The 26,390-nt window shown below is 38.8% G+C and overlaps 1 protein-coding gene across 1 annotated transcript in view; it reads left to right on the forward strand.

Annotated features, from left to right (window-relative positions):
* The window catches only part of LOC132014534 (lipoxygenase homology domain-containing protein 1-like), a 159,371-nt gene that overhangs the window by 122,235 nt on the left and 10,746 nt on the right, over positions 1 to 26,390 (forward strand). Inside the window, 4 exon segments of the mRNA XM_059395506.1 lie at positions 8,947 to 9,098; positions 11,114 to 11,236; positions 12,222 to 12,376; positions 24,033 to 24,091. Coding sequence (XP_059251489.1) covers positions 8,947 to 9,098; positions 11,114 to 11,236; positions 12,222 to 12,376; positions 24,033 to 24,091 — 489 coding nt within the window.

Genomic DNA, 26,390 nt, shown 5'->3' on the forward strand with positions numbered 1-26,390 from the left:
AAGACAAATTCTGAAGATTTTATATGACAAAGATACTGTCATTCCTTAAGCACTTTGTTTGTTTTAGAAGGGAATGAGAGTATGTTCCATTGAAGAAATATTTTTGGGAACTCACCCTTTTTCTTTTCCCACATCTATCCTAAAATAAAATTTGGTTTTGAAGCTTAATATCAGTGCATTTTTTTTTTCTCAGCTATACTGGCATTTTTATAGTACTCACATTTGGCAGCTCTGTATGAGAGCTAAAGCAAAAGTCAGGGCTTTGGGTCTTTTTACTGTAAGTAGAAGTATAGTAGATGATGCCCCAATCTGAAAGCCAAAAAGAAATACTGTTTTTAAAGCCAAAAAAGAAATACAGTTTTTAACCCCTCCCCAATAATTCTATCATAATCAAAGGCTATTTTCTATGGACTGTGAAATCTGAAAATATGTCATTATTGGGGTGTATGCCATGAAGGTTCCCTCCATTGATAAGGATGCACTGTTTATAGCCAATAGTTTCTGGTGATGAACAATAAGAACACTCACGGGATACTATTTTTGGGGAAGCCAAGTGTTTTTAGCAAGTGTTTGTTGAAATTATCCCTGGTGTCCCAAGTTAAAATGGGTGAAAACATGCTTTTCTGCTTAACATTTAGATTTTTAGCAGGGATTGGCTGTCCCATTTCATGATGCTTTAGCAGTTTGGGGCTGTTAGTCTTGTGGTAGATTTTTATATCCTTCAGAGTATGAAAGTATTTTTTTCCCCTTGATCATACTTTAGATACCTTTTTAGAGGTCTAACTTGTTATCTCCCCAAAATAGGATGACTATAACTGAACATAATCATATAGCAATTAACTTTGAATATTGAAAAACCTAAGGGTACAAATTTATTTTAGGAAATACTATCCGGTAAAACTAAATTATTTTCGAATCTTGGGGTTTGTATTTTTTATTCTCTGAAATTGACTTTGACTATTTAAAATTCAAGTAAGAAATCTTAGATGTGGAGTCCAAAAACTTGAAAGATATTTGATTTCTAAAGAGTCTTTTGTTTGCTTTTTCTCAGACTTCTCCCTGCTGTAATATAGGATTCAGAAATGCTTACCCTGACTATCTCACAAGGTGTGAATATCAAGTGAGAAATGAGGCAAAGCTTAATCAGAGCTTTTCATTCCATACCCAGCTTGCTTCTCCCTCACTCTTACTCATTGAGTAGAGGTGTCACCATCCAACTAATTATCCAAACCAGAACTCTGTACTTTTTCTGGATTGTTTTATTTCTTTAGCCCAGTCAAGACCAAAGGCCCTCCTCCTGACTCTTCGCCCACTGCTCTCTCTCCAAGTGTTAGACTCCTTCTGCAGTGTGGGCTACATACGTGACTTGGATTAATTGACTTAAATAGAATAGGAACTATCCTGACACTTCTTGATTCTTCTGTGCCTTTGAATTGAAGTGGGTCATAGGTTTAGGTGCATTTGTTGTTATTTTTATACTACTACTTCTTGATAAGATATGATAACTTACTTGATATGAGCTCTGGGCAGTGCTGGGGGGAGCTAAATTCGGTTAAGAAATTACTTTCTTTTCTTTCTTTATTCCTTTTTTTTTTTTTTTTTTTTAGTCTAAAGCATTTTGTAAATATTTCCAGTTCTTTTCCATTTTTAGTTAGTTCTTCACTTCAGGGTTCTAGAAAGAGCCACAGAAGAGAAAGAGTGAGTTCTAAAATGTGGTAAGAAAAATGGTTGCTTTTGAGGATTTTCTAGTTCAATGAACAGCAGGAAGCACCAGCTTTCTCTTCTCACAAAATCTCCAGTCAAATGTTTAATCTCAAAAGACTCCAGCAGTTTATAGAAACATCCTAAAAGGTGTGCCAGCTTATTTGAACCAAAGATAATTCATGTATTTGATAGTCCCTCAGTCAGTTGTAAATACCTTAGTTAATCCTTCTTGTACAGTCCTTATAACAAATAGGGTGTTACCACAAGGAACAGAACCAGAAATAAGGAGGCTTAGAGTCAAGCTTACTTTGTGTCTGATTTGCAAGAACGCTTAGCGTTCTTCTCTGAGAACACATTTAAACCTCATTCTATTTTCATATTCACAACTCTAAGAAGGAAATACTAATGACTGACATCAGTACTTGCTCCCCTGCTTGCAGGAACAGATCTAATATAATACTATAAATACTTCAAGTACTCAAAAACTTTGTCAGTGACTATTTGTTTTTATTATTTTTTTAAGAAACATTGTCTCAGTCGAATATGTAATAAGAATAGACATAGTACACATTTTTTGTTTTATGGAGCAAAGGTTTATGACACTTCAGAATGGGATTTCTAAAAGCATTTTTCTTAACTTCACCTTAATACATCTTTATGTATTTTTTATATACATCTTTATTTTGTTTCCTGGGTCCAGGAGACAACTATCCACAAGTTCAGTTCTCAGAAAGGACTGACACTTGTTGTATGTCATTTCTTATCCAAGAAAAGATAAGATTAAATTTAGGGTTACATAATATATATGAAAAGTATTTCATAAAATAAAGTAGATAAAACATAGATGGTGGTAACCATCTGCGCTCATGATCCAGTGTGTCCCAGAGACAGTTGTGACCCTACCTCTACCCCACTTGGACCTGACTCTGACTCCACTGGGTGTCCTGGTTGGCATTAAAGATAGGCATGAAGGACAGGTAGGGAAAAGGCTACTGGGCCATCTCTGAAGGGTTGAGTAGGTTTGACTTTAGTGGAAGAGGTAAACCTGTGGAGAGGTTAGGGCAGTCCCTGCTGTTTTCGGGAAATGGACGTCCTTTTTCTTATGTGCTTCAGCCTGGTGTTACAGAAGACCGGAATGGGAACCACCTCAATGAAAGCATGCAAGGATTATATAGATAGGAATCCAGGAGACTAGAAGTACTGGGGGGCTTTACTGGGGGGATAGGATGAGTGAAGGAGGGGTGAGAGGATAGCTTTCGAATTCCCTCCAGGTGAGGGATGGTGTTTTTGTGTATGGCCTTCTTCAATGATGAGCTAGAAAATTCAGGGTAGAGCCCTGACGAGAGGAAGCAGGAGAAGCTACTTTAGGTTGGCTTATGGAAGGAGAGGAAAAGTAGGCCTTTATCTGTCTTCCAAAAAAATCCTGGTCAGCTCATCTTAGTAGAGCAGAAGTAAGGGATTTAGAATAGAAATCTCTTCCTGATAATGAAATGAGCATTTGGTTGAAGTTTTCCTTAGGTAGTCTCCAGGAGGATGTTAGAGAGGTGCAACCACAAATAATCCCAAATAACAGTTAAGAATTCTGATCACTAATATCTGTGATTAATGGTGATCCTCCTCTTCCTCCTAGCACCATCTGTACCAGTAAACATTTATTGAGCACTCAGGGTATAGATAGTCCCTTTTAATGTTCAAATCATTCATATCATAACAAAGTAGATAATAATAATATTATTTTTTATTTTACTATGTTAGTCACCATACAGTACATCGCTGAAGTACATAATACGATTATCCCTTTTGAGGATGTTGAGTTTTTTGAATTGACGATAAGCGATTCCCTGCATCACAGAGCTAGCACATGGATTTGGAACGAAGTATCTGACTCTCAGGCACATGTGCCACTCTCTCTTACTGCCAACTGGGCAAATCAGATGTTCCAGATGAATATGTCTTTCAATATTCCTAGATATAGTAACCCACACTTGAGAAAGCTCTGCTTTGGAAAGTAACTTTCTATTTCTCTTTTCTACAAGATAATTTTATCTCACTTTATTACATAAAGCACTCTGGTTCTAAAACATTCATTCTGCAACCTGGCAAGACAGAAATATGCCAGTTTTGCAAATGAGAACCTGAAGACCACAGGTCATGTACAACTTCTATCCATGGTCATAAACCTAGGAAGTAGCAGGGCCAGGACATAAATGGAGGTCTTGTGACCCAAGCTCAGGCTTGTCCCACTTGAGGTAAATCTTTCACCATGTCCTGCAATTAGCTACTGTATGACTGAGCTTATGCATTGTGACCATCCAGGAATTTTGACCTTTATACTTTCATAATTAAAGTTTACTACTCATCTTAATACTTTAGTAATTTTAAAATAATTTTATTATTTTAATAATAGAAAAAATTGTGACAATAAAAACAAACACAACTGGAAATAAGATCTATGAACGAATGTATCTTTCTTAACCTAAATCATTCTGTTGAATTATTGAATTATCTATTATAAAATATTTATCTTTCTGTCCCAGGATTTTTTGGCCTTAGCACTTTGACATTTGGGACTGTATAATTCTTTGTCATGGGATCTGTCCTAGGCATTGTTGAATGTTTAACAACATCCGTGGCCTCTACACACTAGATTCCAGTAGCACCTTCACCAACCCCCAGTTGTGACAACCAAAAATGTCTCCAGATGCTGCCACATGTCCCTGGGAGGGCAAAATCTCACCCAGTCAAAAACCACTGCTGTATCTCTATATTGCTTAACAAAACAAAACAAATTAATGTAGATTTGTTGTTTTTTATGATATGGCACCATTACTTTGAAGGTAAATGAAACTCATCCAGAGGCCTCACCCCCAAAGGCTTTTCAGTGGAGTTAGTGGGATTGCGCTTAATTAACTAAAACGATTGAGACTTTCTCAATAGTGAGTACTTCTAAGGATGAGGGATGGTGGTGGTGCCTTGGAAACCAGAGGCTTCTTGCCAGTTCCACAAGAGAGTTTAGTGTGGAGGAAGAGCTTGTTGGAATGTTAGATAGAAGGATTTTGTAAAAACCTTATGCTTCCTGGGGAAGGTTTCAAATGCAGAATCCAGAAGACTCCCATTCATCTGCTTATGACCCTCATTTATCTGAAGCACCCACTAGGTTCCATCTGAAATTATTCTTATTGTATCCTAATCTTCACATTATCCTTAACTCCCACAGAACTTAGTTTCTTTTAATAAGTGTTTATGCAAAAAAAGAAGTGTTTATTGATATGCTGCTTTAATGTAGTCTTGTATTATTTAATACACTATATACACTAATTATACACACTACACACACACAATAAGCACATTAATATACACACTAATTCACACTAATACACCTCCACATATAATCTATATACTCTCCTTGATGGTAGAGGGTTTTTTTTGTTAAACTCCCAACCATAGCCATTGCAGTGCTATGATTATCACCGTAAGAAATGTCACTGCAAGGAGGTCAAGGTTCTGTGTCACTTTTAGGGGTCATCTGCACGGAAGCACTTGGAGGAGCTGGAAATTCCTTCATATCCTCGGTTAGCCTTTTTTGTTTAGGAATTCTGTTTGCTTGCTCTTTTGATGAGCATCTTTCTTTATATAGTTCAGGAAGTAATATCTCTTTTTATCCCCAATGAAGAGGAAAAAAAAACACAATAGGATTTAGGAAGGGAAATAAAAAGATTAAACATCATTTCTCACTTGCTATGATTTTAGGAACAAGGTGGCTCGTGAGATGGATCTTCAGCTGTGGGATGTGGGTTACTCTTTTTTTATTCATCCACCACTCCTGTCTGTCCAATTGCCAAGTCAACAACCTCTGAGTTTCAGGACCACTGGGGCAACTGAAGTTTTAAAACTTCAGACAGATGGCAAAATAATTTTATTTGAGCATTGTATCTACTTTGGATTAAAAAGCATATGAATCTTCACTACTGGTCTCTCTCTCTTAGTATTCCTGAATTTTCTATCTTATTGGTATAGAAATAAAGCATGATATGATTCAGAGAGGGGGACATTTCCAAATTTAATGGAATACATTATATTAATCATGTTTACATTTATTGATATATTCATATGTAAATATGGCTAATGTAAATATGAATTATTTGTGCAGTTTATAAAAAGTTTTGCACCTTTCTTATATATAATCTCATCTAATCTTCACAACAACCATGTGAGCTATTTTATGGATGAAAAAATGGATACTTAAAGTGGGTATGTAAATCTTTCATGGACAAACAGTTGTAAAATGGTAGATCTAGATTTTGGTCCCAGATTTTCTGTTTGCAAATCCAGTGTTCTTTTAATGGTCTCTTGCCTGGAGCAGTAAAGACACAATCAGGCTTTAGTGACAGATGCATTGATTTAGTTTTATTACTTATGTCGATAAATACCCATTTTCACGTAGTTGTTTAATTAATCATTCAATCAAAAAACAACCTAGGGACTGCCTTGTGAAATCTTGTGGAAGAAACAAGGTGATTAGGACATGATCCCTTCCATCAGGTCAGTCACAGATTAGGTGCTAAGTCTTAGTCATGAATGGGTAGGTTGCCATGCATTACAAAGTAGGGTCGCCTAACCCAGACCAGGGGCTCACTGACCCCTTCTCAGAAGAAGTTCTATCTGAGTCGTGTAATGCAGGATGGGCATTGTATGAAAGGTAATGTATCAGGTGAAAGCTGTTCTATGTACGGAAGCAAGTGGGCACAGAAACCCTGGGGTGAGAAGGAATGTGGGCAGTTGGGGAACCATAACAGATTAGTATGACTGGATTTAGGATGTGAGGGAGAAGTCTTCATCAAGTTCAGCTGGGCCTGATTATGAACTGCTCATCATTCTGAGGATTTTGGAGTTTGTGCTATAGTTAGGAATACTGAAAAAGTTGTGGGCAGTATACACAACGATCAGATTTCTACTTTAGAATGCTTTCTGTTGAAACAGCTGAAAAGCAGGGTTTGAAGGGAGACAAAATGGCAGCCATCAGGTTATGAGAATAAGCCACCTGGGAAATAGTGGGGCCTGCTCTCAAGGCTAGGAGGCAGAGGAAATTCAGGAGGCCAGAGACTTATATAGAAGATGAACTAGCTTCTTCAAGGGAGGGGGGCACTTTATCCACTGTGATTGGAGGAGAGGCAGGCAGTTGTGACATTCCTTCTGGAAGCCTTTTGCTGAGATGTTAAGGGGAAGATAAAGTGCAGAGAGCCTTCTTGTGAAATGGCCACCAAGGAGCAAGAGCGGTGAGGAGTCTGTTGAGAGTTCACCAGTCTGGGAGGCAGAGGCAGCTCACCACCTGCTGGAAAGTGAAGCACTTTGGCTGGGCAGCTGAGGGCTATTCACAGTCTATGGCTATTGAATGCATTTAAAAGACATGGGCAATTTTCTAAATGCTGGGGTGTGCCTGCTTTGGTGACTAAAATGAACACAAAATCTCTTTTGGAGTTCCTCCTATAGAATTCTTCTTTAGCAACTGCTATCATGAAATTGAAAGCTTTGAAGCAGAGAGAGTCCATTTCAAATCTCCAAGCCTCCACTTTCTTATCTATAAAATTATAAGAATTTGTCCAATCTAATTGGTGATGGTTAAAAGAGATCATCAAGACAAATCACGTAGCATAATAACTGGCAAATAATAAGCAACAGTCCCTACTACTACTACTATTAACAACAAAAACAACAACAAATGTCAGAGTATGAAGTACATTTTAGCAACCCCTGGGGTGCATCTTGAAGTTCTATGGGAACTGGAAATCACACAGTTCAGTCATTGTTTCTTCTAAATCCAGGTGAACATACAACACACAAAGAGCAAGAAGACCCTAGATTTTGTGATAAATGCATGGTTCTTTCAAATGCAAACTGAGGGGGATGTTGTCTGTGAGCTTCCTGTACTACAAAAGGGACAAGCCATTTTTCCATGTGTGTTATCAATTTTTAGTACCACATATTGTGTATACAAATTGTTTTATAGTTGCTTAAATTTACTTCTGAACTTAGTTACAGAGCATTTTTCTACCTTTTTATTATTTATTAATTTTTAAAAAAGATTTTATTTATTAGAAAGAGAGAGCATATGTGCACACAATGGGGGAAGGAGAGGGGTAGAGGGAGAAGCAGATTCCTCACTGAGCAGAGAGCCAGACTTGGAGCTCAACCTCTCATCTTAGGACCCCAGGATCATGACTTGAGCCAAAGACAGATGCTTAACTGACCGAGACACTCAGGTGCCCCTATTTTTTCTAGTTCTAAGAGGGTTGTTTACCCTTGAGAAATGACTTTTTCTGTTAGACAGCATGGTCACCGGTAGAGCTGGGATTAAATGTGATCTCAGAGGTTCTTATGGTTCAACTACAGTTGCAGGGGCTAAGGCTATGAGAAAGATATAATGTCAGGTCTGGACCTCATCTGGCTGTCTGGGTCAGTGACCACCTCAAGCCATCACCTCACTTTTGATGCATTTTCTCATTCACACTTACCTCAGTTTAAACTTAAAGCATCATGTACAATAACATTGCCACCCTTGCCACTAAAATACTAAGCATGTCATACATAGAACAGACTTTTTTTTTTTAAGATTTATTTATTTATTTGAAAGACAGAGAGAAAGAGCGGGGCAGGGGAGGGGCCGAGAAAGAGAGAGAGTCTTAAGCAGACTCCATGCTGAGTATGGAAGCCGATGTGTTGCTCCCTCTCACTACCTTGAGATCACATTCTGAGCTGAAATCAAGAGTTGGACACTTACCAACTGAACCACCCAGGCACCCTAAGAACAGCCTTTTAAAAAAATCTTGGGGTGCCTAGGTGGCTCAGTGAGTTAAAGCCTTTGCCTTCAGCTCAGGTCATGATCCCAGGGTCCTGGGATGGAGCCCCACATCGGACTCTCTGCTCAGCAGGGAGCCTGCTTCTACCTCTCTGCCTGGCTCTCTGTCTACTTGTGATCTCTGTCAAATAAATAAAATCCTAAAAAAAATTCTTTTATTTCTCTTTTTGAAAAAGCTACAGATCTTCTAGGTATAAAAATGCCAATTCATAATTAAAGTTAATAATTGAAAAAAATTAAAAATCTCTCAGTAGTTACAGAAAGTCCAGGTAAGAGGAATTCTCATAAACTGCTTTTCCTATAGCTTAACCCATGGATCCGGGTTCGGTTTGTACGAATTCCCAGCTAATGAATTTTCTTTTTTTCTCTCCCCTTTTTTTTGCCAGTAGTGAGATACTATGTTGATGTCCATACTGGGAAACTGAAGCAAGCAGAAACAGAATCTGAAGTTTCCCTGTGTCTCTGTGGAGAGAGGGGAGACTCTGGTCTTAGACTGCTGGACAAATCTAATATGCCAGTAAAATTTCAAAGAGGACAGGTGAGTCCACACAGATAAATTTCCCATGTGTTTAGCAATCTCCCTGAAGGTGGATACTTTTAATTGAAAACGGAAAGGTGCTTGACACCCTTCAAGTTTTCATTCTAGAACATCCCAGGACCCTAGAACATGCTTAACACAACGTTTCCTGACTTCCTAATATCCTTTGTTTTAGAATTTCTTGAAAGAAAAATGGGATGCACTAGACTAAGAGTGAATAATAGAACAAAGAAAATTACATTAAAATTTCGTGATACTATAAGAAAAAAACGAGATGATATTAGGGAAAATATATATAAACATGCCCTGTTAGAACTGAAAAGTACAAAGTATTATTCTAAAAGATCAGGTCATAGAAGGGCCATTATAGTACATTTCACATAGGAACACAATAGACTTTCTTTAAAACATCTTGAATGGAATCAACTAAATTATTTTCACACCTTAAGCCCTTCACTATTCCCTTTTGTCTATATATATATAACCCTGAGTCTTCCTATATGTTACATGTTTGAGGAGTGGCAGTGAAATGTGTAAATACATGATCAACCAAGTTAATTTTTAATGTTATTTTGTTATGTATAGAAAGAAAGCCCTATTTAGGGTCTGTAACTAAAAATAAGAATTATGTAACCCTAGCATATATTTTTCAGAAAGAAAGCTCTCAAACCAGTTTGAGAGTGCTACTTCTCAAGCTTTTTTTTTTTTTTTTTTAGTTCGTGAATTATTTTGAAACAGATCTTAAGCTTGTCTTGTCACTGAAAGTTACATAGATGCTTTCAACAGAGTGAAGAAAGCTGAATCTGCTTTGGATGAGGGGATAAGAAAAACTGTGCCTAATTTTTGCCATCACACATGAATTAATTTTGAGTAGAACAAAGTTTTAGATGTCATGATCTTATTACTATTATTATACCGAGAGATCAGTGATGTTCTCCCCAAGGAATCCTCCTAGCTTTCCTTTAGTCCGGATTCTTTCACCTTGCCATTTTGCTATATATATGATGATGGGAGCGTCATCTCTCCTGCTTGTCTGTTAGTTGGTCTATTAGTGTGCAGCATCATGTGAGGTTGCATGTTAAGATTTCACAAGTCATTTTCACTGTTAATCTTCAGTTCATTACTGTATATAACATTTACCAGAGAATGGAGAAGGGGCATTATAGATGAAATTAAAATTGGGCAAGAGATATAATTGTAATCAATGTATAGATAAGTAAAAACATGGGTTTAGTGGTATGTTTTGAAGTTCAGAATCAGAGATATAAAAGTATTTTTCTTCCTTGGCTCATTTCACATTTTTCTATTTTTCCCTCAATGCATGGCATGTAATGGGAATGCCAAATGATTTCAAGAGTTTTACAGTTGAGAAACTGTGACAACAACCTTTTAGTTTATTACCAGAATAATTTCACACCAGCCACAGCTCACATCCTTAGCCACTGATTGGGCTGGTTATTGTCATATTCCTCTACAGTGTCCAGTTGTGTCATCAAAATGCAGCGACATATGTAATAGACCCAATTTAATTCTATCTTCAAAACTAAAGTTACTTGAAGAAACAAGAAGTAAACAGGAAGTTGATTTAGACAATCTTTCTGGAAGTTGAGGTATCATAGTTTGGATTTGCTTCAAAGCAGACAATTAGACAAAGACTGGGTTATAGTAATTTATTTGGGAGGTGATCCCAGTAACTATCTTTGGAGTGAAGGAGTTGGGAAAATGAGGCAGGAAAGGGAGAAAATCCATATAGGGACATTAAAGAGCTGGAACTCCTTCTTGCTGGGAACCTTGAGAAACCCTGCAGAACATCCCTCAAAACTCTCCCACAAGAGGGAAGCCCTCAGGCAAAGAGTAAGTGTAACCTAGAGGGTTGAGAAAGAAAGCTGTCAGCATGCCTAAATTGTCTACCAAAGCAGCAGGAGAACTCAGAAAGGGACCTGGAAGACAGGGGCTGGGACATCAAGCACATCTGCAACAACTGGTGATGTATATTGTGAAATTGTGCATTGTAGAGGCACACTGGGAATTCAGGCACACCCGAGAACATGTACAATCATCATCTTGTTTGCAGAAATACCATTGGACCCGAGAACATGTACAATCATCATCTTGTTTGCAGAAATACCATTGGACTAGTAATGTTTTGAGTTTCGCTTAAAAATTTACATGAACAACAGGGAATCAAGAGTTAACATCCAGGTAGTACATCTTCATATACAGAATTGAAATTTAACCTGGTAATGGTGTAGGCAGCTGTTAAGACAATGTCTCCCATATACACTAGGCTTGCATTTTAACCACAAAGTAGGGTAACGGTAGCTAATAATCAACAGTCATTTCTGGGAACATTGCAGACTTAATTAAATTCATGACCCTTTCCTTAGGTAACTTTAGGAAGTTATTCTCAACAACAATCTATGGGGAAGTGATGTGTGAAGGAATTCCTTTTATTCCAACCAGGATAGCATTTACTTTAGATTCTACATCTCTCTAGAAATGTTGGTGACTTTTTGGCGTGACAAAGCAACTCTATTTAGGAATGAATATTCCAGGATGCTCTTTCACAACAAACCCAAGAATGTGCTTTACATATTATTTACAGAGAGAAGTATAGGGGAGGGTTTGTTGAAGCACAGAGGAAAGGAAGAACGGAGGGAAGGAGAAAGAGAAGAAAGGAAAAAAGAGGGAAGGGAAGAGGAAGGAAAAATTTGTCCCTACGTGCCTCAAAGTATCCATGGAAACTAAATATTTTGCATATTAGGGCTCATGGTTTTCAACCTGTCCACCTACTAAACTTTGTCACAGGAGCAGGAATCTGCATAAGAGAAAAGCCACAAACCAGAAGCCTTTGTATTAGGGTCTATTTTTTCCACTGGATACTGTTATAAATGGAGAAAATAAAACTGCAAGAGAAAAAAAGCACAGAAATGTATTTTGAATAGGTAAAAGTAATTTGCTTATTTTTCTTTCTTTCCTTCTTATTCCTTTTGATGTTAATGGTAGTAACATTATTTCTTTTAAAGTATTGGGCTGCTTTTGGCAGTCTTGAGGTATTATTATTGCCTGCATTTGTCATGTGCTGTACTCCTATTATTTCTGTGGGGTTTGTCTCTGCACCAGACTGATACATTTCAAGTGGAAACAGTGTCACTTGGAAAACTGCAGAAGGTGCTGTTGCACTGCGAGGCCAGTGAGGAATCCCAGTATTGGTACTGTGAGAAGGTTGTGGTCAGAGAACCTGGGACTGCATCGGAGTCTGTCTTCACCTGTGAAAGGTAGTGCTGGCCCCTGTGGTACTTCAGAGTGTGTTGCAACATGGATAATGCGTGTGTGTGTGTGAGTGTGTGTGTGTTTTAGATACATTTTTTTTTGTCATTTACTAAGTATTCCACATCAGCTCCACTCATTGATTGTTTGAATAAATAATCTATTGCTAAGTATTGTAAAGAAAATTTATAATTTCATATTATTTTAATGTGCTATATATCACAATAGGATCAGGTTTTATTTTTTTTTAGATTTTATTTATTTATTTGACAGAGAGAGATCAGAAGTAGGCAGAGAGACAAACAGAGAGAGAGGGGGAAGCAGCCTCCCTGCTGAGCAGAAAGCCCAATGTGGGGCTTGATTCCAGACCCTGAGATCATGACCTGAGCCGAAGACAGAGGTTAACCCACTGAGCCACCCAGGTGCCCCTAGGATCAGATGTTTAATACTGGACAGTTTTACATCAGTCATGGGAGTATTTGTTTAAATATTGGTTTCTTTACATTACTTGAAATTATAGTTAAAATTATAATACTTATAGTTATAACAATTTTATAAGGGAATTAAACAAGAAGGATTTTAGCAAGAAATCTCAGAATAGAACTAAAGAAAGACAAAGGTTAAAATCTAGATAACTTGGACTTTCCCTTGAGCTCCATAACGAACAACAATGTATAAAATTTAAGGTATACAAAGTGTTATTTTGATACACTCATATCTTATGATATGATTACCTTCATAGCAACTTTTATACTATATAATTATAGTACAATATGGTCTATATTCATTACACTCTGCATTAGATCTCTATAGTCTATTTACTACACCTTGCAGGTGTGTACTCTTAAACACCATCAGTCTTATCCTCCCATTCCCCATCCTTTGGGAACCATTTCCGACTTGGGCCTATTGCCTCCAGGTTTAAGCCTTGCTCTCCAGAAACTTGCTGAGACTCCTCTCAGGAAGGTCCCAGCTTCAGCCAGCTTGGCAGTAATGCTTATCGATGCTTGGTTCTCACCCCAGGGAAAAGGATAGGGTCCAGATCCAAGAATAGGATTGAATTAGAACAGGGTTCCACACAAAAATGCGACCTATTGTGGACATGGAGCTCTATTTTGAAATTTTGAATCCTCAATGTTGGGGCCCTTCAGCCTTCTTTCCAAACAGATAATCAACAGGAAATGAGGCACCTCCCCCAAACAAACAAACAAACAAACAAAAAAACAAAACACCAAAAAAAAAAAACCCCCCACAAAAAAAAACCAAAAATGGCACTGGAAAATGCAGTCATATAGATTTGGAGACGTCAAAGCAATTACAAACTTTAATTACTAAACAAAAAATAGAGTTTTGAACATAATGAATCAATTCAACTAAAAATCCTAAAGGCATGGCACTAAAAACTACTACCGGTCAGAGATAACTGGGCTGTGACAGTGACTAGAAGTAGTGGCAACAACAGTGGGCTCTTCCCTCTTTTCTACATTGTTAGCCCTTAAATTGAGTCAATTCCTTTACAGAGCACCTGTTTAACTCATCCCTTCTTTCCTGTTCTCACCTCCTTATTCCAGTTCTGTTCTCTGCAGGATTACTGTGGTCGTCTCTGGACTGTCTCGATTCCTCCTTCTTCACTCCTTCTGTGCTCACTACTCTCTAAATAATTTGACTCTGTGCTAAGAGGGCCAGTGTCTAGCTAATCGACCTCTTGACATTTGTAAACATCATTATGATTTTACCTAATCTTCTCTTTCATTCTTCTTTTACTCTTTTTAAAGAATAAATTCTTTAGTAGTATTTTGTTGTATAGTTTTGTCCTAAATATTTTCAAGAAAAACATGTGGGGAAAATAGTGCCTTGTTCCTAAGGCAGTATCTTAATTGCATCATTTCCCTGTTCAAAAAGTCTTCATTAATCTCTATTGCACACCATAAACCAAAAATAATCTATGATCTTTCCATTGAAGTCCTTGACTCCATTACCCCCTTCCAATTTGTTTTTTAATTGTCCTCTCACAAGGTCTTACTGAAATTAGACCATCTATTATTGCCAGAACAAGTTCTGTTCCATTTGCTTCTGTCTGTTGGAGTGTGCTAATCGTCAATCAAGAATGCCCTTCCTTACTCTACTGTTTTTTCTTTAAATTCTCATTCAAATTCTGCTGCTAGCATGACTTAACTGGCCCAACTGGAAATACTTTTCCTTCTCCCAGTGCTTTCTCTGAACTGAGTATAACACAGAACCCCCATTAGCTAAGGGACAAGTCCTGCTAAAGAGGACTGGGCTTCCCCTCCCCGCCTCTCCCACCCACAGCACAGTTTGGGGCTGAGGGGAGGAGCTAAGAAGTGATTCATCAAGGGTTTTCTTCATAAGTTCTTAGGTTCTGATATTTTTTGTCACATTAATATGGCTGATTTTTTTAAAATGTGAAATCTTCTCGGGATTCTTTAGCTTTATTCATTACCCTGTTCACGCCGACATGTACCTACCATAACATTGGTGCTGCCCAACCCCTACTCACCATTACCCCCACTGCCTCCACCACCACTCCCTGCACTACCTTTGTTCATGTCCGCACTAAGCCAATGTGCCTTGTCAGGAAAGAAGAAACATTAAGTGATGGCTTACTTTAGTTTCAATAGACTGAGAGTGAAACATTTTGATTACAAAATGCATTTAAGTGACCAGAAGTAATATAACAGATATGCAGTGTCCTAACATAGCAAATGTTAATATTTGATGATCTGCATGTAGTAATAGGTCCTGAAGAAATGGGAAGCAATGCTCATTCACACAATACCCTGATGAGGAAAATAGGTTGCAAAAATCATTCCTTCCTATCCGTGGCATTAAGAGATGAGGCAGATCCTGCCTTCGTAATCTTAAAGAAGCAGAAGAGTAGTGGCCCCAGGAATAGAACTCGGGCACAGCAGGTTCCTCTCTACAACAGAAGACCACTCAGAAGCTGTCTGTGGTTGCTTCTGTGCTATCAGCGCCTTCTCTCTGCATGTGAAAGGTCAAGGACAACTTATTGTAAGTAAGGCAGGTGTTGAGTCTGGATGGCCACTCTGATAGGAAAGGAAAACCATGCTGCACACAGGAGCCCAACGGACCTCCTTCTGTACTGCCTATCCTCTTCTCAGACCTGACGGGGAGCTGGCCAAGGTGGGGTGCTGGGTGCATTCATGACAGCTAATGAGTTCTGGGGTGTAGGCAGCAGAAATCCTCAAGTATATACATCATAGGGGAAAAGAAAAGAAAACCTCAGTATGCTCCTTGATGCTTCCTTATGGGGCAGGAATTTACAGCGCAGCTGAATTAGGACAGAGAGAAAGACCACCAAGTGTTCATTCCTTTTATAAGTTAAGTGGGAAAAAGTGAAATATAAAGCACCGCTACAGGAAGAGGATGCTTTTGTGCATCACAGATGCTTCCTGTGAGGATTCACATAGCCTTTTCTTTTTTTCTTTTCTCCTCTTTAATTCAACACCCACATCCTTATGGTTTTATTTTATTTCTATACCTGAAGATTTTATTTTTCTGCTCTTTGTACGTTTAATATAGATGGAATACACACCACTGAATTTCTACCATTTATACATAAAGTTTGGCTACTCGAGGTTTGGAGCAAACAAAATTTGTCCTTAAAGCAGGCAAGCATTCCACTATGAATTGAAGTAAATATTCTTTTTACTGTTTGCATTAGCTTCCTACAACTGCCATAACAAATCACCATGAGCTTGGTGGCTTAAAACAAAGAGAAATTTATTCTCTCCTGGTTCTGGAGGCCAGAAGTCTGAAATTCGGGTATCAGCAAGGTCGTGCTCCCTCTCAAGTTTCTGGGGGAACGATGTTGCCCTGTCTCGTCTAGAACGTCTGGTGGTTGGATGGTTGCCTGCAGTCTTTAGTGTGCTTCAGGGTGCAACTGCATCACTCCAGAGTCTGCCTCTGCTGTCCCGTGGCTGTGCTTTTCCTTCATTCATGTGTCTGTGTCTCTTCTTATATCAACACTAGTCCTTAGACTAGGCTCACCCCACTTTACACCTGCAAAGAGCCTCTTTTCTAAAGAAGCTCACATTCTGAGATTCTGTGTGAACATGAATGTTGGGGGGATACTGTTTAATTCAGTACACTATTTAAGGGGATCTCTCAAGGTACTGCAAGGTTTATTGGCATTAAATTAGAGATTTCTAGACTTTTCTGTATGTTACCAAACTTGTGCATGTTGTGTACACGTGTGTGTATATGTGTGTGTAGACTTTTAATAAGGAAATCACTGAGCACCTACCTTTTAAAGGACACAATGTCATTTACGAATATATTTGTTAACCCACCTGACCCAGGAGGGTCTAGATTCACAGATAGTTAATGGCAAAGTTCCTCAGTCTGAGGACAAGGAGGACCAAGAACCTCTCAATGTTACCTTCCATTATTCCTGACTGGTTTGGGAAATGAAATTGGCATTAGCCTGTGGGAGCAGCTTATTTGAAATAAAGATCCACCTAAAGGCACTTCTAAATAGAAGGTGATTTATGGATGAGAAATGGAAAAGTTAAATACAAATAAATGATATTTTAAAAAACTATCTAACTTGACTTGTCAAGGCAGAACAGCATGACCTGCTTTGTCCTCTCTAAACCAAATTGTGGTTAGATAGGTAGAGCAACCCTGAGGCATATTATCCTACAGAAGAAGGACAAGATGCTACATAGTGTTCCTCAGAGCTGATATTGCAACTAATACCTTTAAACTATTCCAGCCTCATTTCTATTCAATATACTTTACTTTTTTTTTTGAGAAAGGTTGAGATGATTTCTTCTGTGTAAAAGTGGAAGAATGAAGACTTTTAAAAGTCTCCACTTTGGATAGAATAGACTATCAGCAAATCCTAGGTACTTTTTATACGTGGAATGCCACCTCCAGGGGAGGTCCATGTGATGAGGGAGCAGGAGGCTGGCTGAAGACAAAGCAAAAGCTGGCGCCTTGTACCCCCCCTCCATCCGCTCCCCCTCAGTCCTCTGTGTAGCATCCCTCAGGCAGCCCTGACTGCCATGAACAATAAGCAAATAGTTAACTTACAGAGCTCACAATCCTGCTAGACAGGAGTCTCCCTTGGCTTACAAATGTCCTAAATCTCACTAACAAAGACGATTGATAGCAGGATTGTGACATCCCACCAAAAAGTCTCCCAACTATCCTACTGTTAATGGCTGGTCTAAAGACAACACTGATCCAGCCGCAAGGGCAAGGCCTCCAGTAGGCCTCAGACATCCTGGCCCCTTGTAGGCCCTCTTTAGCATATGAAAACTCCGTTGAAACCTCCCTTCCCCTCACCTTCCCCCAACTACAAGGTACACAACCTGCCATCCCTCACAACCCAGGGCAGCAGCTCTTCCTGCCCACGGGTCCTGTCCCCGTGCTTTTATAAACCACCATTTTGCACCAAAGATGTCTCAAGAATTCTTTCTTGGTCATCAGCTCTGGACCTCAGCCCACCGAACCTCACCTAGGTTCTAGAACTTCATCACATGCTCACCATTTCATAATCCTCAACATGCTCCTAATTGTTGAAAAGAGGGTCTGATGCTCCATTAAAATGAGTGTGAGCTCCATAGGCACATGAGGTAGGCGTCTGAGCAGAGCAGGTAAGAGACCTTCCTCACACCCTTGAGATAGCACCCTTGGCAGCTGAAGCCAGCCTTACACAGCCTGAGGTAAACTTTGCTCTTCTCTGCTCCAGGTCAGCCCTCAGTGCTCCTTTCCACTGGTGCTCTCCTCTTGGGAGTTCGCCCAACTCCAGATCCTCTCCCAGTGCCAGAAGTTTGGCTTTCACTCTGCTGACTGGTGAACTAACAAGAGGCTGTGTCCCCTCTGCTAGGGAGGTGTTCCTAAACCTTCAGGAGGGGCCAACAGTTCCTTCCTCAGCTTTACCAAAGCACATAATGTTAACTCAGCTCTTATTACCTGTTACTGTGTTTATGTATGTCTTTCTGACTTTTCCCAGGTCTCACAAGATGTTCCTCAAGGTCAGGTTGATGTCTCATATTTCTACTTTTACCCTCTACCCACCGTGTATCCCAGAATACAATAGCTTAAAATTACATGTGTATTCAGCTGAACCGAAGGGTATATATTAATGAAGACACCATAAGCACTAAGGGAGATAACATTAAAAGAAGGATTTGGAATCAGAACATGGAATCTAAAAGGTTTAAAGATGTCTTAGTCTCACTAAGAAATATATAAACAAAATTACCACTTAATATTAATTTGAAGCATTTGAAGTATTGGGGTGCCTGGGTGGCTTAGTGGGTTAAGCGTCTGCCTTCATTTCAGGTCATGGTCTCAGAGTCCTGGGATCGAGCCCTGCATTGGGCTCTAGCCCTGCATTGGGCTCTAGCCCTGCATTGGGCTCTCTGCTCAGTAGGGAGCCTGCTTCCCCCTCTCTCTCTGCCTGCCTCTCTGCCTACTTGTGATTTCTGTGTATCAAAGAAATAAATAAAATCTTAAAAAATATTAATTTGAAGTATTAATACAATAAAAAGAGCTCATTCTTAGAATGAGGACAGGTTGAAAAGAAAGTCCAATATTCCAGTGGTTTTTATGCCAATAAATGGTTTATTTGCCTCAGGATATCTCAGTCTTGAAAAACTGAAGTTACTGGCTGATCAGCCACAGCAAGGGCTTTACTGCCTTCACTGGCAGAAAGGGGTGCATTTCCTTGGTTTTCTTTCTGTGGCTTCAGGCGCTGGCAGGGCTGCATCTGATGCAAGAGATTCTTAACCAAAGCAAGGCTAATGATCACCTCTCTACTATTCCATTGTTCTTATTCACAAAGCATTTTACTTACTTAACTGCTTTATGCTAGCTCTGGTGTTTATTCTAAGGAGATCACCTATGAAAGTCCACGCCCTTAGAAGGTGGAAACCAAGATTATCAGGGTCCACAGGACAAACTGTTAGTAAAATGTTGTAGGTGCTCAGGAAGTGTGTGCTATATTGGCAAATTTGTGAATAAATCATAAACTAAGTCATATACAGAGCAGGACTTAATTTATGAAGAGGGTCAGGAAAGGAACCAGGGCAGCCTAGTGGAAACAGCAATCTTCTTTGGCATTACCATAATGGACAAGTAAGTGTTCCACCCAGGCCAGCTGTGTGTAAGGTGTAGGTTTGTGGTGCTATGTATAAAATGAGTTGATCCTTCCTATGTCCCCATGAATCTTTTAGGCTTCTCTTCCAATTCTCCCTAATAAGGTATATTTTGCTCCCTTCCCTAGACTTTCTCCAGGAGCATTAAACTGTCTTACCTCACACGTCTTAGCCTTTTATTCTTTCTTCTCTTTAGTGAAATACTTAGCCTCCAAGGCCCAGGGTAAGATGCTATCCATGCCATGAAGGTGTCTCTGCTTGCCTAACTAGAAGTGAGTTATCTTTACTCTCTTTAAAATTCTCTAGTGCGTTACCTAGACCTTTATGCACTACTCACCACACCATGTCATCCACTGTCATTGTTCATGAATGTGTTTTTCTCATGTACGAACTAGGTGATAAACTTTTTAAAAGTAGGTCTCATACATTTGTTTTTATCATCCAGCATGGTTTCTTGTTCCAAGTACAGACTTGGCCAATACTTAAAGAAGGAATGAAGGAAGGAAAGCAGAAGTGGCAGCAAGGGAATGGGAGAGGAAGAGCAGGAGGAAAGACTAATAAAGAGCAATGGGAGAAACCTTAGAGGTCACCTCATCTTTACATGAGATCCCTCTATAACATGCTCAGGGGTATTGGTAAAAATTGTTCATGTATTTCTTCATTTTGAAAATAATTCAGCTTATAGATAAGTGATTTTATTTTCCTTTTCCTGGAAATAAGGGGGGAATGATGACTAATATAGATAAGAAAGGATCTTGCAATTTTGATAAAATACAGAAATGTAAAATACTACTTTTATAGGGAGAAAATAATAAAAATTATCATGAGACAGTGAGCAATCATCTAACTTTACTTATTTTTTTTCCCCTAAAAGAGGCCACTATTAATCATTTCTTGCTATTCTGAGCATGTATTTGTGCTGCTGCAGATTTCTGGGCTCTTTTTGTCAGTTTGAGCCATTCCTCAGTATGGAAGTGACAAGTAGTGATGGTAGAAACTGACAGAATGAGGCGCAAGGATGAGTGTTGCTCATTTTGGGGGGTGGGGGTGGAGACATAGAACCTTCATTCCAGCATTTAGTATTTCTTCTCCCATTTTTTAAAATTTATTTTTTATTTATTTTCAGCATAATGGTATTCATTATTTTTGCACCACACCCAGTGCTCCATGCAATCCGTGCCCTCTATAATACCCACCACCTGGTACCCCAACCTCCCACCCCCCGCCTCTTCAAACCCCTCAGATTGTTTTTCAGAGTCCATAGTCTCTCATGGTTCACCCCCCTTCCAATTTCCCCCAACTCCCTTCTTCTCTCTAACTCTCCATTTTTAATGTGAATGAGTGAATGCCTTATCTAAAATGTATCTCGGATGACATAAAACCTCTATCACCTTTTTAGGCCCCTTCCCCACCAAAAGCAGCCCATATATTCGAGGTCAAAGTCATTTAAATACATTCTGTGATTGTCTACTTTAACCTTAAAAGATAAGAGCAAATTTACTTTGTTCCTATGTTTGTATTTCCTAGTTAGCTCAGTGAAAGGGAACCCCTTGATGATCTGGGGTTTTGAACCACGTTTCTACTGGTGGCTGCATAATGTGTACAGTGATCTTGAGCGAGCAGGCTCCTCCTGCTTACTTTTTATTCTATTTCTTTAATATCACCATGCTTCTCTCAAGCTGTACTGCTCTAATACTTTTCATCTCTTCACTGGATCTGGGGGAATTTTCATGTTCTCATGCAAAACCATGGTTCTCAATCCTCAATAACTAGTCTCGGCTGATTCACTTTCTTTTGCAGCTCATTCTGGGATAGAAATTAAAGGAAGGGTGTGGATACAGACTTAGGCAGGGAAGTAGAGGCATATATACAGCAAAAAATATCGTATGCTACAAATAACTATCATCTACAGCAACTAAGATCTATCCTGTTCTATTAATTAGAAATGGTTCATGAATAAATATCTAATGGCACAATAAAACTATTTTCAAAAAATTTCATAGAAATTATGGCCACTCTGGAATTGAGAGTTTACCAACTTGTCTTGATGATTTCACATTAAGAATTCTGAACCTGGAGCAATATAGAGGGAGTTATTTTTAGTAGGTATCCAATACTCAGAAGTCTCAGTGGCTTTCAGGGCCACAACCCTGTATTAGACCAGTATCTTCTAAAAAAAGAGAAACCATAGAAGGAAACTTCCATAAATGGACTAAACAAAAGACAAGATGAGCATATGATTTTTAAAATTTCAATTGACCATTCAATGAATTCTGGTTTGATTGCAAGGATGAGGAGTTCACCAAGGTTAATGTTAAAAGGTGACTTTGAAGGTGACTCTTTTAGAAACCAGCTTTAAGAAATAAAGCTAGACAGGGGCGCCTGGGTGGCTCAGTGGGTTAAAGCCTCTGCCTTCGGCTCAGGTCATGGTACCAGGGTCCTGGGATTGAGCCCCACATCGGGTTCTCTGTTCGGCAGGGAACCTGCTTCCTCCTCTCTCTCTGCCTGCCTCTCTGCCTCCTTGTGATCTCTGTCTGTCAAATAAATAAATAAAATCTTAAAAAAAAATGAAATAAAGCTAGACATTATAAACTAGAGAGTCATTAAGAGCCAGTCACTCCTTTTGGATTTTGAAGGTGTCTCTTTATTGAAACTCTCTATTCATCATGTTGTACACCAGCTTCTTCTCTTTGTACACAGGCTTTTCTCTCCCATATATTTGGCTTGTAGCTAGATTTGCGCTCCAAGATACCATCTGGTCTTAACAATAGAAGTACTGTGAAGTCTCCATGAGCAGTGCCATCTGATCACAGTTTCTATATCTCTTATGTAAAGATATTAAGACTGATTGACCAAGCATGGATCAAGTATCCATATCTGCCCCAGTCAGTTAGGACAAAAGGCAGGTCCTCTGGTACAAACCTTACTGTTCAAGGCCTACCTCTCTAAGGCACACTAACAAAGCATGGTGGAAGTGGTTAGAAGGAAATGGGATCTCTCAAAGCTTTTGAAAAATGGAGAGATGAACTGTCCTGAGAACTGAGTAGAACAGCATGAGCTGACATAGGTCACCTTTATACCTCACCTGTTAACATCACCTGGTGAGTTCAAGGCCATTGTGGTGGGGTAAGTCCCATATCTCCACCTCTGAGTCACTTGACATTCTCAGATCCAGTGACCTACCCTTCAACGTCCCTCACACGGCCCCCCACCCCCCCGCCCCCAAGTCTTTCCCAGCAGGCTCCTGTGCTTCAGCCATGTAAAACATCATCTCTGTACCCTTGTCAATGCTATTTTTTGTCCCTGCGTTGCCCTTCCGAATCTCTCATTTGCCCGTCAGACGTCTCTATACCTACTGTCCAAACTTTGGATCAAATATCACCTCTTTGTTGACATTTGTTTGTTCCTTATTCCTTTGTCCTTCCTCATTCTTGCCATTCAAAGTTGGTCAGTCTCTTTTTCTGTTCCTACAGTATCTATAAATATTTCTTGCATCACCTACAACTCTACATTTATACCCTTACACATCTTGTTCCTCATTTTATACTGAAAGCTCCTTCAGCTCCTCCTGTCTCTTCTGGTCTTCCTGTATCCCTAGCACTTAGCAAAGGGCCTGGAACACAGAAGGCATTTTCTAAATGCTTATTGAATGGATGGATGGATGGATGGAAGGAAGGAATAGAAGTGTGTTTAAATGTGGGATAATAATAACTGTAGTTATTGTGATATAATAGTAACATTTATGTACCCCCTGACTATTCATTTCAACTATACAGCAGCTCTGTGAGGAGATAAGTTAGTCAAGAAAATGAAGCTTCAAGTGGGTAATATCCCAGAGCTGAAAGTGATAACATTGGTTTTCTGAGTTCAGTCTTGGCTTTTTCTACAACATGGAGCTTCTAACACAGAAGTTTGGCTGATTTAGAGGGAAACTTCCAGGATGAGCTATTACTTAGCATTAGCACATTTTCCAAACTGGTAATATTTTCATCAAGTTTTAAGGTAGTACCACTATTTTTGGAGACACTGAGGAAGAGATATTAAAGGAAGTCATGTGAAAGCAAGATAAAGACCTCTGTAGAGGATGTATTAAAATGAGGGAACTTCTTTTTCTGTGCCAGTGGGTGGGCGACACTTACTAGCCTAGCCGGGGTATTAGGCTCAAAGTCTTAGGGCCAACCTTTGCCTTCATTACAGTTTGGTAGGGCAGTGCTTTGCTGGAGGCCCAGGTGCATTTATGAACATTAGTGACTGAAGACTGATAAACCTGGAGAGGTAGATCGTTAACAGGTTTAATAGTTTATGCGTTTTATTCTTCAAGCCACAGTTATGATATTCCTACCACAATCATGAGTTCACAGCAGATTGGATTACTTGACTTTATAAAAAGCTATTTTTATAGTTACCTTTTAATGTTCAAAATTAGTGCAGAATTGAGCTTATTGTAAAAATTGAGAAAAACAAAAATTAATTTTCTCTTCTTTTTTCTTCTCTCTTTTTTCTTTCTTTTCTTCAGATGGCTTCCCTTTATGTCTCAGGGCACAATTCATTCAGAAATTGAACTTTATCTTGAAGGTGAGGACTAATGAAATCTTCAGAAAATACAAGATGATTTTTTAAAGGTTTTATTTAAGTTCCATTTAATTAACATGCAGTGGTTTCAGGTGTACAGTAATAGTGATTCAACATTTCCATACATCAGTGCTTGCTCATCATAGCAAGTGTACTCCTTAATCCCCACCACTTAATAGCCCCATCTACTTAACCCATCCTCCCTAGCCACCACCTCTCTGGTAACCATCAGTTTGTTCTCTGTAGTCAAGAGTCTATGGTCTTGGTTTGTCTCTCTCTCTCTTTATGGAAACAGCCCAAGAGCCAAGAGTCCATTAACTGATGAATAGATAAAGAAGATGTGGTATGTATATATACATACATACCCACACACACAGTGGAATATTACAAGATGGTTTCAATACAACTGGGTGTCATGGAACATTCCCCCATTGTCCCCAGAATGTTCCTTTTGATAGTTTACCCTTTGCATCAGATTTATCATTATTCCTCACAGTGAAAATAAAACCACATGTAAAGATGTGTCTTGGCAGCATCATATGCCCTACTGCAGATTAAAAATAAGCCTAAGGATTGGCAACCATTAGAGATTTAAAAAAAAAAAATCTTATTTATTTATTTGAGAGAGAGAGAGAGTACAAGTGTGAGTGGGGAGGAGCAGAGGGAGATACAGACTCCCTGCTGAGTAGGGAGCTCACTGTGAGCAGGAAGACTGATGCAGCTCAGTCCCAGGGTCCTGAGGTCCATGACCTGAGCCGAAGGCAGGCACTTAACCATCTGAGCCACCCAAGTGCCCCATGCTACCATTAAAGAGTTAACTCACACTTCTTTTTCTCCTTGTCATCAGACAGATCTATTATTAACTCACTTCACTTTTATTTTTGCAGAAATGCAAATAAATCATCAACCTAAAATACAAGAGGAAGAAAATGGTAAATGTTTTTGCTGCTTTTTATCTTCTAATCATCTGAAATGATCTATTTCTGTCTCAAGATTATCTGCCTTACACATTTTTAGTATTTTCTTATTGAGTTTAAACTACTGATCAAAAATATTTAAAGTGAGTATAGGAACAGGCATTATATTATGCTTTGATTTATAAAGAAACAAACATAAGTAACTTTAGCCCCAAATGCTTTTTCCTGTCAATAATTTAAATATATGGTTTAAATAATCATTTTCCTGATGATTGATTACTATTAATTATCCTTTTTCTTTTTCTTTTTTTTTTTTTTTTACTAATTTTGCATATTGGTTCTCAAATTTCTTTTTAAGTCTTTTGAGGCTAGCTTTTTCATTAGATATTCTTCAAATCAACCTGAAATCATTATTAATGTATTTACATTTTAAAGCTGATCTGAATGAGATGGATAAACACTAATACGTATACCAAGTTAACAAACCTTTATGTCCCCAAAATGTTTGTACTGTGTGGCAAGGGTTAATGCTAATATTATTATATTCATAAAGCCTTGTATTGGTTAAGTGGCCACTGAGATGCAAACATTATGTCCATTCTGCTAACCAGCATTTGCATTCATTATATTAGAAATTATATTTTGACTCATATTTTACATGTTTTTTAGTTATGTATTGCGGAAAAACTGTACATGTGTCAGTCTGTTAACATGAATGTAATTTTACTACTGTTCTAGAATCTTCTAGTAATTTTAAGGGACCTTGAGAGTTCTGTGTCTTACAGTAATCCCCTAAGTGATAAAGCTTGAAATGACACTCTAAGTAGAAAAATTAACCATTGACCTCAGGACTTGATGGTGTATATATGACTAATAGAGGCTAATAGTTTTTTTTTTAAAGATTTTATTTATTTATCCATCAGAGAGAGAGAGAGAGAGGAGAGAGAGAGAGAGTGCAAAAGGAGGGGAGTGGCAGGCAGAAGGAAAAGCAGGCTTCCCGCTGAGCAAGGAGTCCAATGTGGGACTTGATCCAAGGACCCTGGAATCATGACCTGAGCTGAAGGCAGACACTTAACTGACAGGAACCCAGGCAACCCTAGGCTAATAGTTTTGTACTAAAGATTTTAAATAAGGATCAAAATGTTGAAAGTCCTCTGTTAATAATATTAACCATGTAATCAACATAGGGATACCAAATATAATGAAGTTGCATTATATAGCAGATGTGTTTACCAAGGAGTTTTTTTTTTTAAGATTTTATTTACTTATTTGACAGAGAGAGATCACAAGTAGGCAGAGAGGTAGGCAGAGAGAGAGGAGGAAGCAGGTTCCCTGCTGAGCAGAGAGCCCGATTCGGGGCTTGATCCCAGGACCCTGGGATCATG

Source organism: Mustela nigripes, chromosome 3 (assembly GCF_022355385.1).
Source record: "Mustela nigripes isolate SB6536 chromosome 3, MUSNIG.SB6536, whole genome shotgun sequence".
Taxonomy (NCBI): domain Eukaryota; kingdom Metazoa; phylum Chordata; class Mammalia; order Carnivora; family Mustelidae; genus Mustela; species Mustela nigripes.